The sequence below is a fragment of the Saccopteryx leptura genome, chromosome 5 (genome assembly GCF_036850995.1).
Source record: "Saccopteryx leptura isolate mSacLep1 chromosome 5, mSacLep1_pri_phased_curated, whole genome shotgun sequence".
Taxonomy (NCBI): Eukaryota; Metazoa; Chordata; class Mammalia; order Chiroptera; family Emballonuridae; genus Saccopteryx; species Saccopteryx leptura.
In genome coordinates, this window is record NC_089507.1 from 172308857 (window position 1) to 172321464 (window position 12608).

The 12608-nt window shown below is 53.9% G+C and overlaps 1 protein-coding gene across 1 annotated transcript; it reads left to right on the forward strand.

The window, feature by feature from the left end:
- The first annotated feature begins 145 nt into the window (after positions 1-145).
- Positions 146-12253, forward strand: OTOP3 (otopetrin 3). Its single transcript, XM_066386905.1, has 7 exons — positions 146-396; positions 5159-5575; positions 5663-5799; positions 6412-6470; positions 6750-6868; positions 8935-9791; positions 11122-12253. The coding sequence occupies exons 1-7, from the start codon at positions 378-380 to the stop codon at positions 11290-11292; spliced, it is 1779 nt and encodes a 592-aa protein (XP_066243002.1). The 5' UTR covers positions 146-377; the 3' UTR covers positions 11293-12253.
- Positions 12254-12608: the final 355 nt, after the last annotated feature.

The following is a 12608-nucleotide window of genomic DNA, read 5'->3' on the forward strand; positions in this document are numbered from 1 at the left end:
CCAGAGGAAAGTGTGGCCTGAACCCCTGCAAAGCCAATATTGCGCCCTGAGGACATCGCGCCCCACCCCACCCCGGAGGCTGCCGCCGGCGGGTCCCTTGACCCTAAGCCCCACGCCTGCACCGCCTCCAGCCCCGCCCGCCCGTCCAGCCGCCTCGCTATTGGCTTCTCTCTCTGGGCCCGAGCCCCCGGCGGGGTAATTAACGAAGGATTAATGACATCCCCAAAGTCAACAGAAAAATCGATGGACCGCGGAGCCCAAGTGGCGGCTGCGCAGTCCCGCTAGGGGAAGGAGTTGGAGGCAGCGGTCCGGGCGCCGGGGCCTCACCGGGACGGACTATCGGTGCTGCATCTGCAGTCGGTGGTCAGCCGGTTGCGATGCCTGCCCAGGCCTCAGGTAAGGCTCTCCGGCAGCGCCTTTCTGTCCAGGCGGGAGTGCCCTTGGACCTGGGCTGGACATTCCTGGCAAGCCCATCTTGACACTCACACCTACTCCTCCTTCTGGGGTTCAGGGACTCCGGGCTGCAGGGTTTGAAGCGGGAGGACGGGAGGACTGGGGGGGGGGGGAGCCAATCACGGACGACTCCAGCGCCGGCTCTCAGCTCCCTGCCCCAGCCCGGTCTCCGCGCCCCACCTCCTCTCCACGGATGGTTGCGCACAGCCGAAAAGGGGCCGGGAAGCCAGGAAGAAGAGAAAAACCTGGACTGCCAGGAAAAAGGGGTGTGGGGTTGGGCTGCCTGGGCGCCGGGTCTGAGGCATATGAATAGCGCTGCCCCAGCCCGCAGTCCCCCGAATGGCTCGGAAAGAAATCCCGAGGCTCCCGCCAGCGCTCAGCGACCTCCTACGGAGCTGGCGCGGCCCTGCTGGCCCGGCGCCGCGCCCCGACGGCTCCGCGGCTTTCATCACCTGTCTCGAATCGTGACCACAAACCAGTTGTGCAGGCCCTCCCTTGGACTGGCGTCGCGCCCAAGGGCGTGCCGGAGGGTGGCGGGTTTCTCCTTGTCAGTTCCCGGAGCTCTTGCCCTCTTTCTGCGACCCCTGTAGGTCGCCCTGCCTCGAGGCCCACCGAACCTGCCACTTTGAGGGCTCCCTCTAGCGACTTTCGGAGGGTTGAAGCCCTCGGTTGGGGGCGGAGACGGTAAATTGAAGACCCTAGGGAGAGGACCCAGAACCTTGTCGACCAGTGTCCCCTCCAGGCTTGTAGCGCAAGCGAAAACTGCCCCTGAAATTCACCAGTAATCCCGACTCTTCCAGCCTCCCTAGGATTTTTAAAGAACTGGAAGGAAATGCTCAAATCACTAACGCTGAGAGCTTTCTGTGTGCCAGACACCGATCTACATTCATTTACACAAATTAAATCATTAAATTTTGATAAAAACCCCTGTGACATAGGGATTATGCACTAATCCCTTCATTTATTCGTTCAAAAAATCGTTATTGAACATCTACTATATACCAGATACTATGTCATCTTTGTAATCTGCTTTGCCATTGGGGAGACAGAACCACAGTCTAAGTCAGGGGTCCCCAAACTACGGCCCGCGGGCCACATGCGGCCCCCTGAGGCCATTTATCCGGCCCCTGCTGCACTTCCGGAAGGGGCACCTCTTTCATTGGTGGTCAGTGACAGGAGCATAGTTCCCATTGAAATACTGGTCAGCTTGTTGATTTAAATTTACTTGTTCTTTATTTTAAATATTGTATTTGTTCCCATTTTGTTTTCTTACTTTAAAATAAGATATGTGCAGTGTGCATAAGGATTTGTTCATAGTTTTTTTATAGTCTGTCCCTCCAATGGTCTGAGGGACAGTGAACTGGCTCCCTGTGTAAAAAGTTTGGGGACCCCCGGTCTAAGTAGCTTGTCCAAGATCACACAGGTAGTAGGGGTCAGAATCTGAGTTCTCAGTCGTTAGGCTGCCCTGCCTTGGGAAGATGTGTGTGGGGGGGATTCTGGGAAAGGTGAGATGGAGCAGTCAGGGTTGGGAGAAAGGGGTCAGGGAGGTGTCCCCATGAGCCCCAAGCTTGCTCAACCTGGGCGGGGGAGACTAGGAGGAAAGATAAAGATCTTCTGGAAAGTCTCAGCTGGCCAAGATGGAAGAGGTTTAAAGGGGGGTCTCTGTCCATGTCTCCGGTGCTGAAATGTCCCCAGAAAATGCCGACAGCTGGCAAACACTGGTTGAGTGTCATGCTGTGCCAAGTTTGGGGGCTCCAAATTAAGCAGGACCTGGTCTCTGCCCTGGAGGAGCTCCTGGCCTTGAGGGGAGCCAGTCACACCCACCGCGCCTCACCAGACAGTGCACACCCACTCTCATAGATGCTTGGGCAGAGAGAAGGCTTCCCAGGACAGATCCTGAGGTGGATGGTGAGAATGGGTGAGAGCCACGGTGGAGGGGAGCAGGTGAGGCAGGAAGCACGGAGGGCTCCAGGAGTGATGGTGGGAGGCAGGGACCCACATAAGAAATGTGGAGCCCTCTGGCTGGGCCTGGATGGGTGGGGGGGATGGGTGCTTGGAGTGTGACGAGGAGGCTGAACAAGAAGAGGGCAGAGGGGAGCAAGGATGACAGAGGAGAACAGGAACTGGGGAGAAAATCATGTAGAACCTTTGAAAGTGGACCAAGTTTAATTATTCTGTGTGCCCCAGAAGAAAAGAGTAGACATACAAATATCAAGTAGGTTGTACATGGGAGAAGGGGGGACATTTTAGACCCAAATGAGATGAGGGTCTGATGATGGTCACATAGTGAGAAAGGCTGAAGCTTCTGAAGCTCAGAATTCAAAGGCAGAGACAGAGCAAAGACCAGCTAAGTAAAATAGAGCATAAGAGGTGCTGCTCCAGAAACAGGCATGGGGCTCAGGGGGGGCCCCAGGGGGAGCGCCTACTCCAGTTTTGGCATGCGGGTCCAACAGAGGTTGCTTACGGGAGGTGGGGCTCTTCTGAGTCCTGAAGGACAAGCTGCGGTCAGCTAAACAGCAAGAGGTGAGCATGATGGGCAAAGGGTGGAGTGTGGGCAGACAGGGAGATGAGCGAAGACAGGGGCATTCTGGAAGGGTAATAGGATGGTACGGCCCATGGGCAAGGGAGTCTGAAGACAGTGCTGGAGATGTAAGTCAAGGCCAGACCAGGAAGCGACAGCAGCTTCCCTGCCTTGGGCACTCTGTGTTACTGTGTTGTTTCATTTTCAGGGGGCATGCTAGGCAGTTTGGATTTTATATTGAGGACAATTAGGTGCCTGTGCAGGGCTCACCGTTGGGGAGAGGCATGGTGGGCAGGGAGATAAGTCTAGGACAATGAGGACGGGGTCCTGGACTAGGGCAATGGTTGAGCTCAAGAAATATCTAAGAGCAATTCTGGGGCTGGAATGGGCAGGCTTGGGGCCTGAGAGGAGGGCTGGTGAGGAAAGAGATGAAGAGGATGCCTAGTCGCCTGCTGAAATACGTGGGGATGGAATGCCACTCGGTGAGAGAGTGAACTTAGGAAGCAGGCTTCCTGCAGCCTGGAAATGGGGACACTCAGAATCCTGAGCCCAGGGCCCCAGGGGTGTGAGGCGAGTGGCAGGACCAGAGGAGAGCACCTGGGATGGCAGAGGGTGGGGAGGCAGCCCCCAGGTCAGCCCAGGAGAACCTTTCCCTCTGGGACAGCACCCAGCACCAGCAGGGCACCCCTCCCCAGTGCAGCTCAGTTCCACAAGGAATGAGCACCTACGGGTCCGCAGGAGGAGCATGCTGATTCCAGGCCAAGGCCCTGAGCTGTGGGTATGGGCTGACCTAGATCCGGGTCCAAGAAATGAGTGACAAAGAGGTTGGTCTGAGTGAAAGTTTGGGGACAGTGAGGAAGTAGCAAGAGACGTTCAGGGAAAGAGAAGGGTCATGGATGATGTTTTCCATGTTGTGCTGAGAATTTACGGAGTTAGGGAAAGGTGGTGCAGATGGAAGTCCGTTCTGTCAAGGTCAAGGGCAAGGGCATGGCGTTCATGCTGATTCCAACCTGCCCCGTGCTTGTTGTGGCAGACATTGCAAATCAACCCCAGGAGGTTTCCCCTAAGCCTTCAAAATCAATTTTAATTACCTAAGCGATGTGTTTTTTTAAAACTAAAACATGAAGCCACTGCCACTCTTTTCTTCCCCAGAATAAAACTTATTGCAAATCTTGTGAGTACCTTCTAGACCAGGGGTCTCAAACTCGCGGCCCGCGGGCCGCATGCGGCCCGCCGAACAATTTTGTGCGGCCCGCAGACTAATCCACGAAGTTCAAAATATTTTGGATAAAATTAAGTAAGCCTAGGGGCCTACTTGTATTTTTCATTTCTCTAGCATCCTAGCTAGATATTAGCTTAGTTAACAGCAGTTGTGATGCGAACTACAGTTTCTGGTCATTTTGTGACACTGAGTAAACTGCATGTACGAGTGTGCTTGTTGTACTGATTTTTTTTTGTTTTCAACTGCAGTGTGAAAAGTGTTGCGTAACAGTTGCCTTTTGTAGACCTAGTGCGGCCCGCCGAACAGCTGTGATCTTGCTCTGCGGCCCACATGCTGGGTTGAGTTTGAGACCCCTGTTCTAGACATTTTCAAAACATATACCCATCTGTATCCGTTATTACTTCAGATGACAGCATTCTTCCCCACCAAGCCCACACTTAGCCTCAGAATCCCTCTCAACACAATGGTCTATGCAACCATGACTTACTAATCAGAGCCAGAAAAAGAGAGGACACTTGCTCTTTCACTCAGTAGTGAAATTCCTCCCAGAAGTCAGCAGAATGCAGGATGCCTTTTGGTGGCAAAAAGTCACCAAGCGGGAAACTGCCCAGTGGCCAGGCACTATGCACATGCCCCTGGCTCCCTTGACAGATGTTATTATTACATCTTGAGATCAGGCACTGAGTCAGAAAGGGGGCATGAGCGTAGGGTGGGAGGAGGTGGTCCTCAAGCCAGTCAAAATAATGTATTAATGTGGAACACAAAAGGCTTCCATCTCCCCAGTCTGTTTGAACCTCCCCTGGTCCTGTAAGGTAGATAGGCAGCTGCTGTTATTCCCAATGTTCTGACAAGAGAGGTTGTATACTTTGTTTGGCCCTAGATCACATAGTCGTTGAGGTCAGGGATGGAACTGAGTCCAGGACAGCCCTGGCAGCCAACCAAGACTCTCCCTCCCTCCCCAGCTCCTGCTGAGGCTCCACAGGTGGCCTCTGTAGAAGCACAGGAGACTGGACCAGCCCCAGCCAAGGAGAACGTAGTGGACACGGGGGCCGAGGAGACAGGGGCCCCAGTCTCTCTCAGGCAGAAGTCCTGGCTGGTGCGGCACTTGTCCCTGTTACTGAGACGGGACAGGCAGGCCCAGAAGGCTGGGCAGCTCTTCTCAGGGCTTCTGGCCCTCAACGTCGTGTTCCTGGGAGGCGCCTTCATCTGCAGCATGATCTTCAACAACGTGGCTGTCACGCTGGGAGACGTGTGGATCCTGCTGGCTGTGCTCAAGGCCCTGTCCATCCTCTGGCTAGTCTACTATGTGGCGGCCACCACCCGCCGGCCACATGCCGTGCTCTACCAGGACCCTCATGCGGGACCCATTTGGGTACGGGGTGAGTACGGGGGCTCTGGGTAGACAGAAAGGATGGGGAGGGTGGGCCCATTCTAGGGAGGTGCCAATGGCTGCCTGGCCCGACCAGGCTCCCTGCTGCTCTTTGGCAGCTGCACCATCTTCCTCAACGTCTTTCGCGTGGGCTACGATGTGAGCCACATCCACTGCAAGTCGCAGCTGGAACTCATCTTCCCTTCCATTGAGACTGTCTTCATCGGCGTCCAGGTAACAGGCCTTTCTCATCCCCATGTCAACAGGGAAACACTCTCCCTACCCAAGCCAGGTGCACACACACCCAATGTGTGTGTGTATGCCTGGAAACAGCCTCATGGGCAAATACCTACATGGCCCAGAGTATGCACACACACCAGGGCCCCCACAGATGCCTGCCCATATGTACCCATGCCACGCACACCTACATACACTGTAGCATCACGCACGTCACTGAAATGCAGAACCCTGTAAATACATCTGCCTGCGTCTGCTTGTATGTACTCAATCACAGAGTTACTCTTAATAAATATCCAGTTCCCTCCTGACTTCCTGTTCTCACCCAGCATTGTTTCATTTGTATCATCTGTTTTATTTCCCCAATAAGTACATGTCACCTGAGAGGTAGGCATGTTAGTCCCCTTTTAGAGCTGAGGGAGACTGAGGCTCAGAGATATCATGCCACTGGCCCAAAACCACACAGCAAGGAAATGGTGGAGCCAAGATTCCAGCCCAGGTTTCTTTAATGTGTCTTCCATGGAAAATACACACAGTAGCTGGAGCATATACCCCACGGTCCCACCCCCACCATCCACAGGCCCAGGCTCAAGGCCCTGTCTCTTTCAGACCTGGGTGCTCTGGAAACACTGTAAGGACTGTATTCAGGTCCATACCAACTTCACTAGGTAAGATGGGGTGCCTTCTCTCCCTCCAACAGCTCCTGGAGCTCCCTATCCCCACCTAGTGCCCACCCCCTATGGCTTCCTTGGACAGGGTGGTCCTGGGGCTAGGGGTTAACCTGGGAATGGTCCCAGGTGGCCCCTGGGGCTGCTGCTTCTCAAGTCCCAATGCCAGATGGGACTTGGCTTTGGGAGACAGTGGCTATCCCAAATGCAGTGATGGTAAAGTTTGGACACCCGAGGAGTGGGCCAGGCTGTGTGGGCAGAGTGTGGCATCTCCTCCAGGTGTGGACTGATGCTGACCCTGGCCACAAACCTACTGATGTGGGTTTTGGCTGTCACCAATGACTCCATGCACCGCGAGATCGAGGCGGAGCTCAATGCCCTCATGGAAAAGTTCTCAGGTACAGAGAAGACCATGCCCTTCCACCCTGAATGTGCATGCAAACGCATGCGCACGTGTGTGTGCGCGCACACACACACACACACACACACACACACACACACCACTCCCTCAAGCGGTGAGGCTCAGTGAATCTATAGAACAAACTCCAGTGGCTGGATCATGACTAAACAGAAAACAGACATTTGCCAATAGTACACACTGTCCCCCTTTTGTGCCTGCTCCCTCGGGTGCTGGCGCCCTGCAACCCTGCTCCAGGCACCCATCTAGCTGTCAGCAAGCTAGCCACTTATCCCGGCTGAGCTATTCATTGATAGATTCAGGTATGCACCTCACCCCTGGGATTTGCATTTTACTTGCAAGAAACTAAAAAGCCTTCAGGGCTGAAAGGAATGTCTTCCTGATACAACTGTGGGTGCCTGGCCATATCAGAAGGAATGGAGAATTCTGGGGAGAAAGAACTCCTCTCATTGTTCCATGTGCCCAATCCCCACCTGTACGGTCTGCCCCTCAGAGGCTATGTCCCCTAAACCTACATGGGTGTATCACTGTCTGTGGGATTCAGCCACACCTGTATTAGACAGCCATACTGTCTAAGGTGGTATCACCATACTGACCTGTGTGCAGGCATGCCTTCCCAGCACACCTGTGCACTTACACACCTGCTGTGTGAGTAACGGCACACCTGCACACTGGCCAGATTCTTTCTTTTTTTTTTAATTTTATTTATTCATTTTTAGAGAGGGAGAGAGAGAGACAGAGAGAGAGAAGGGGGGAGGAGCTGGAAGCATCAACTCCCATATGTGCCTTGACCAGGCAAGCCCAGGGTTTCGAACCGGCAACCTCAGCATTTCCAGGTCGACGCTTTATCCACTGCGCCACCGCAGGTCAGGCTGGCCAGATTCTTTATACCCTGGATACATCTCTCAGGGGAGCTGTGCAGAGGATTTGTTGCAAGCAACACAGTAGATTGTTTTGTTTCGTTTTGTTTTTAGATTATTTTATTGTTCAAAAATTCAAACATAGAGATGAGTAGAACAAGATATTTTATCACCCAGGTGCAATAATTAATATTTTCCCATATTTATTTTTATTGATTGATTTTAAAGAGACAGAAAAGGGGGGGCATTCATTTTTCTTGTTCCTCTTAGTTGTACACTCATTTCATTTCCTGTATGTGCCCTGACTGGGGACCAAACCTAAACCTTGGTGTTTCAGGACGCTGCTCTAACCAACTGAGCTAACCAGCCAGGGCCCATATTTATTTTTTTGTTGAAGGACTTACATAACTGAGATTATGGCATTTTATCTTAAAGCATTTTAATGTGTATCCCCTTAAAATAAGCATATTCTGCTATACTACAACAATGCTATTATATTTTCTAACAAAATTCCTTAACATCATCCCCATCCTCTATATCAATCTATACTAGTTTTTCCAATTAGCCTGTGAACATCTTTTATGTTAGTTTGTTCAAACATGCAATGCATTTGTTGTTCGGTCTCTTTTTTTCCTAATGACATTGAGATTTGTCAAGTTGCTTCCTAGTGGTGGCATTTGACTTGTTCTGCCTATTTTTCTAGATACTGGAGGCATAGACTAAAGTGTTGGTTAGGTTCAAACTAAACACTGTTGGTTCCAGCATCCCACAAGTGAGGCTGTGTGCCTCGCGGAGCACCTCATCGCCAGGCAGGATGCCTGATTGCCCCACAGTGCATGCTGCTGAGGATGCAGGGGTAGCAGCCAGATCCTCCCATTATAATGCTACAGGTTTCCCCTGGTGCCCAAAAAGTGACCTGTAGAGTGACATTTGGTACCAAAGACATCATCCATCAAATGCTTTGCATAAGCTTGGCGCCCGAAGTCTGAAATTCCTTTGTAAAGGAATGACCAACCTGTGATTTCTGATCTCTCTCTCTGGGCCTCAGTTTCCTTCCATACCTGTGAAATGAGTGGTGGGGTCCCTTTCACCTGTGGCACAGTCCAGGGGTTGAATGAGACTGATTTGTGCAGCTGGTTTCCTCAGAGCCAGGCCCACCTGAATGTCTCTCCCTACCCCCTCCCAGGCAATGACAGCAACACCTGCCTGTGCCTCAACGCCACAGTGTGCGAAGTCTTCCAGAAGGGCTACCTGATGCTCTACCCCTTCAGCACTGAGTACTGCCTTATTTGCTGTGCTGTGCTCTTTGTCATGTGGAAGAACGTGGGTCGCCGGCTGGCACCCCATGCAAGCGCCCACCCTGGCACCCTGCCCTTCCGCCTGCACGGGGCCTTCTTTGGGCCACTGCTGGGCCTGCTGGTGCTGGTGGCAGGTGTGTGTGTCTTCGTGATCTTCCAGATCGAAGCTGGTGGACCAACCATAGCACGCCAGTACTTCACCCTCTACTATGCCTTCTATGCAGCCGTGCTACCCACCATGAGCCTGGCATGCCTGGCGGGCACGGCCATCCATGGGCTGGAGGAGCGAGAGCTGGACACACTCAAGAACCCCACCCGCAGCCTGGATGTGGTGCTGCTCATGGGGGCGGCTCTGGGCCAGATGGGCATCGCCTACTTCTCCATTGTGGCCATTGTGGCCACTCGCCCCCATGAGCTGCTCAACCGCCTCATCCTGGCCTACTCGCTGCTGCTCATCCTGCAGCACATTGCCCAGAACCTCTTCATCATTGAGGGCCTGCACCGGCGCCCACTCTGGGAGGCAGCTCCCGAGGGCGAGGGCACGGAGGGCAAGCAGGAAGCTGAGCCACACCACAGGGGCTCCTTGCTGGAGCTGGGCCAGGGCCTGCGGCGGGCCTCCCTGCTGGAGCTGGGCCAGGGCCTGCGGCGGGCCTCGCGGGCGTACATCCACTCCTACAGTCACCTCAACTGGAAGCGGCTGGCACTCAAGGAGATCTCGCTCTTCCTCATCCTCTGCAACATCACGGTCAGTGATAACCGGGAGGCACAGGGGCAGAGCTGGCCAGGTAGCCCCAGAAATCCTCGCTCAGGAAGGGATGGTTCAAGGGGCATTCACTGCACACTGACTGTCCCGATAGTAATTGGCTTGTCTCTTTGATTGTCAAGGACATGTGCCTCTTTCCAACTAGCTCTGTGATGCTTGAGAGCAGAGGGTCCCCCAGCTCCCTGCAGAGTAACTGGCATGAATGAATGAACGTGCCAAGCACAGATACAGATGGATAAGATTTTTGCCCTCGGGATGCTTCCTGTCTGATTGGGGAGACACCAAGGGAACAACTGGGGAATTACCAAATAATTAATCATCTACGTAATTCAAAGGAAGAGATTAGAAAGTGTCTAGTTTTCTTTTTTTTCTTTTTTTTAATTTTTTTTCAAGATTTTATTTATTCATTATAGAGAGGGGAGAGAGAGAGAGAGAAGGGGGAGGAGCAGGAAGCATCAACTCCCATATGTGCCTTGACCAGGCAAGCCCAGGGTTTTGAACCGGCAACCTCAGCGTTTCCAGGTTGACGCTTTATCCACTGCGCCACCACAGGTCAGGCCAGAAAGTGTCTAGTTTTCTGAAGAACTTTTAGTGGAAGAACACGTGTTGACAAGGTTTGCTCGTCCCAGGTCTTCCCCTCCAGGCAATAGCTCGGCCTCTTGTGAGCTGTCAGAGTAACTCCACACAGCAGGCTGGCTGCTGTCCCTGGTTCACAGATGCGGAAACTGAGGCTTCGGTCGTTTAACCTGACACAGTCCCACAGCCTAAGCGGCAGTGCTGGGACAACTCAGGCCTGCTTGAGCTCACGTTGGTAATGACAGTGCTGGAAACACATCTCAGATGTTGAAATCCCTCGTCTATAAAGAATAAGTAATGAGTTGGCCCTAAGGTGCAGTAGAACCTCAGGGGAGGAGGTGTTGGCCTGAGTGGCCAAGGAAGGATTCGTGAAAGTTTGATCGAGGCCTTGAGACATGGGTAGAATTTGGACAGAAGGTGGGGCCAGGGTGGAGAGGGCAGAGACTAGCAGAAGAATGAAGCTGGAGAAGAAGATGGTTGAGATCAAAGCAGGGGGCACCCCACTTGACAGAGTAGGTTATACCCTGGGTGGTGGAATCCATCCAGAATTCAGGCTGGTAAGCCAAGGAGGTGGCGGTGCTCTGGGTGAGCGGGGATATGGAGGGAGAAGGGCTGGCTCTGAAGGCCCAGGGGGGAGGGATATGCTGGAGGAGCCATGGTTCTGGGGCCCGCCTCCCCTGCACTGAGGGCCTGGGAGCGCCTCTCCTCTATTCAACACCCTGCTTCTCCTCCCCAGCTGTGGATGATGCCTGCGTTTGGCACACACCCCGAGTTCGAGAATGGACTGGAGAAGGACTTCTATGGCTACCGGACGTGGTTCGCCATCGTCAACTTTGGCTTGCCTCTGGGGGTCTTCTACCGCATGCACTCTGTGGGGGGACTGGTGGAGGTCTACTTGGGGGCCTGAGGCTGCCCGGGGAACACACCCCTGGCAGAACCCCAAAGTGCCAAGGCTGGAAAAATATAACCCAGAGTCTCTGAGCAAACATCCAATTCCAGGGGGGCTTAGGGCAGCCTGGATTCCCAAAGACTCCCCTTCCCCAGAGCCTCTCCAAGGGGGGTGGGTGAGGGAGATTGGGTTACTGTTCACAGCCCAAGGCCAAGGGCAAACCTGAATACTGAGCTTCTAGTGCCCATACCAAGGACTGGGCAAACGCTTGCCCTTGCTCACCACTTCAATACAGCCCAGGTTATACACAGGAAGCCCCACAGCTATTCTGGGAGGGCCAGCCCTAAATGACTGAGTCTGCAGAGCTTGGAAAGGGGTGCCCTTCCCAGCCTGGCTCCTGGGGTCTGCCTCCTTCTGGGAGGAGCGGGCATGGTCCAGCTCAGCCCAGGGCCTCGCGGAAGGTAGCAGCTAGGCAGGCAGCCCTGCCCGTCTCTCCTCACACAACCTAATGAGCTCATTAATTAGCTGCCAGGCAGGGTTTGACAGCTCTCTCCCACTGCTATAAACTGCCTGATTGATTACATTCGGGCTTTGTGGCATTTGTTCCCAGGAACAGAGCTGCCACTCCAGGTATGGTGGGAAGGGACTGTCCTGGGCAGGGCTGTGGGGCTGGGACACTTCTGTGTATGAGCCAAGAGGCGTCTAAACCATTTCTTGTCTATCCATGGAGGAGGTGGAAAGAGAAAGGCCAAGGCTCTCAAATTCCCACACCTTCATCAGCACATCCTCTCTGATACAGAGCCCCGGGTGACTTTCTGGAGCTAGCTCACCATGGGGGCTATCTCCTCTGGCTCCTGGTCCCCAGGCCTGCTTGACCCTCTGAGCCATCAGGCAGAAAGGGCAGATATGACAGCCCATTCATCTTCCTGAGCCCAATGCAAACATCAGGGGTGAGGCCCAGGGTAAGGCCCAGGGTGAGGCCCAGGGTGAGCAGCCCTAGGCCTGCGGACTGGCTTTCATGCCTCTGGCCCCCCCCCCCCCATGAAGCTGGGCCGTGGCAAGCACAGGGCCGAGGTCCCAGGAACCCCCAGGCCACTTTCAGAGGCGGCCTGGGCCCAGCAGAACCCCTGGGGGTCGTGCAGAAAGCTGGGAGGTAGGCCCCTTGCCTCTCCTGTGTGGGCTCTTTGGGTGGCCACAGCCCTGGGGTCCAATTCTCCAGTCCCCACCCCACCCCCACCTGTAAGAAAATTACAACACAGGTTCCCAGTCAGGTACTAAGGTCCCCTGGGGACTGACTCTGGGAGACAGCATCCCTCTCTCTCCTGATGACAAGA

Excerpts from the sequence above, each read along its gene's own strand:
- OTOP3 (XM_066386905.1), top strand. Across the intron at positions 5,800-6,411 it reads CTGTCTTCATCGGCGTCCAG|ACCTGGGTGCTCTGGAAACA; the intron begins GTAACAGGCCTT and ends TGTCTCTTTCAG. Across the intron at positions 9,792-11,121 it reads TCATCCTCTGCAACATCACG|CTGTGGATGATGCCTGCGTT; the intron begins GTCAGTGATAAC and ends TCTCCTCCCCAG.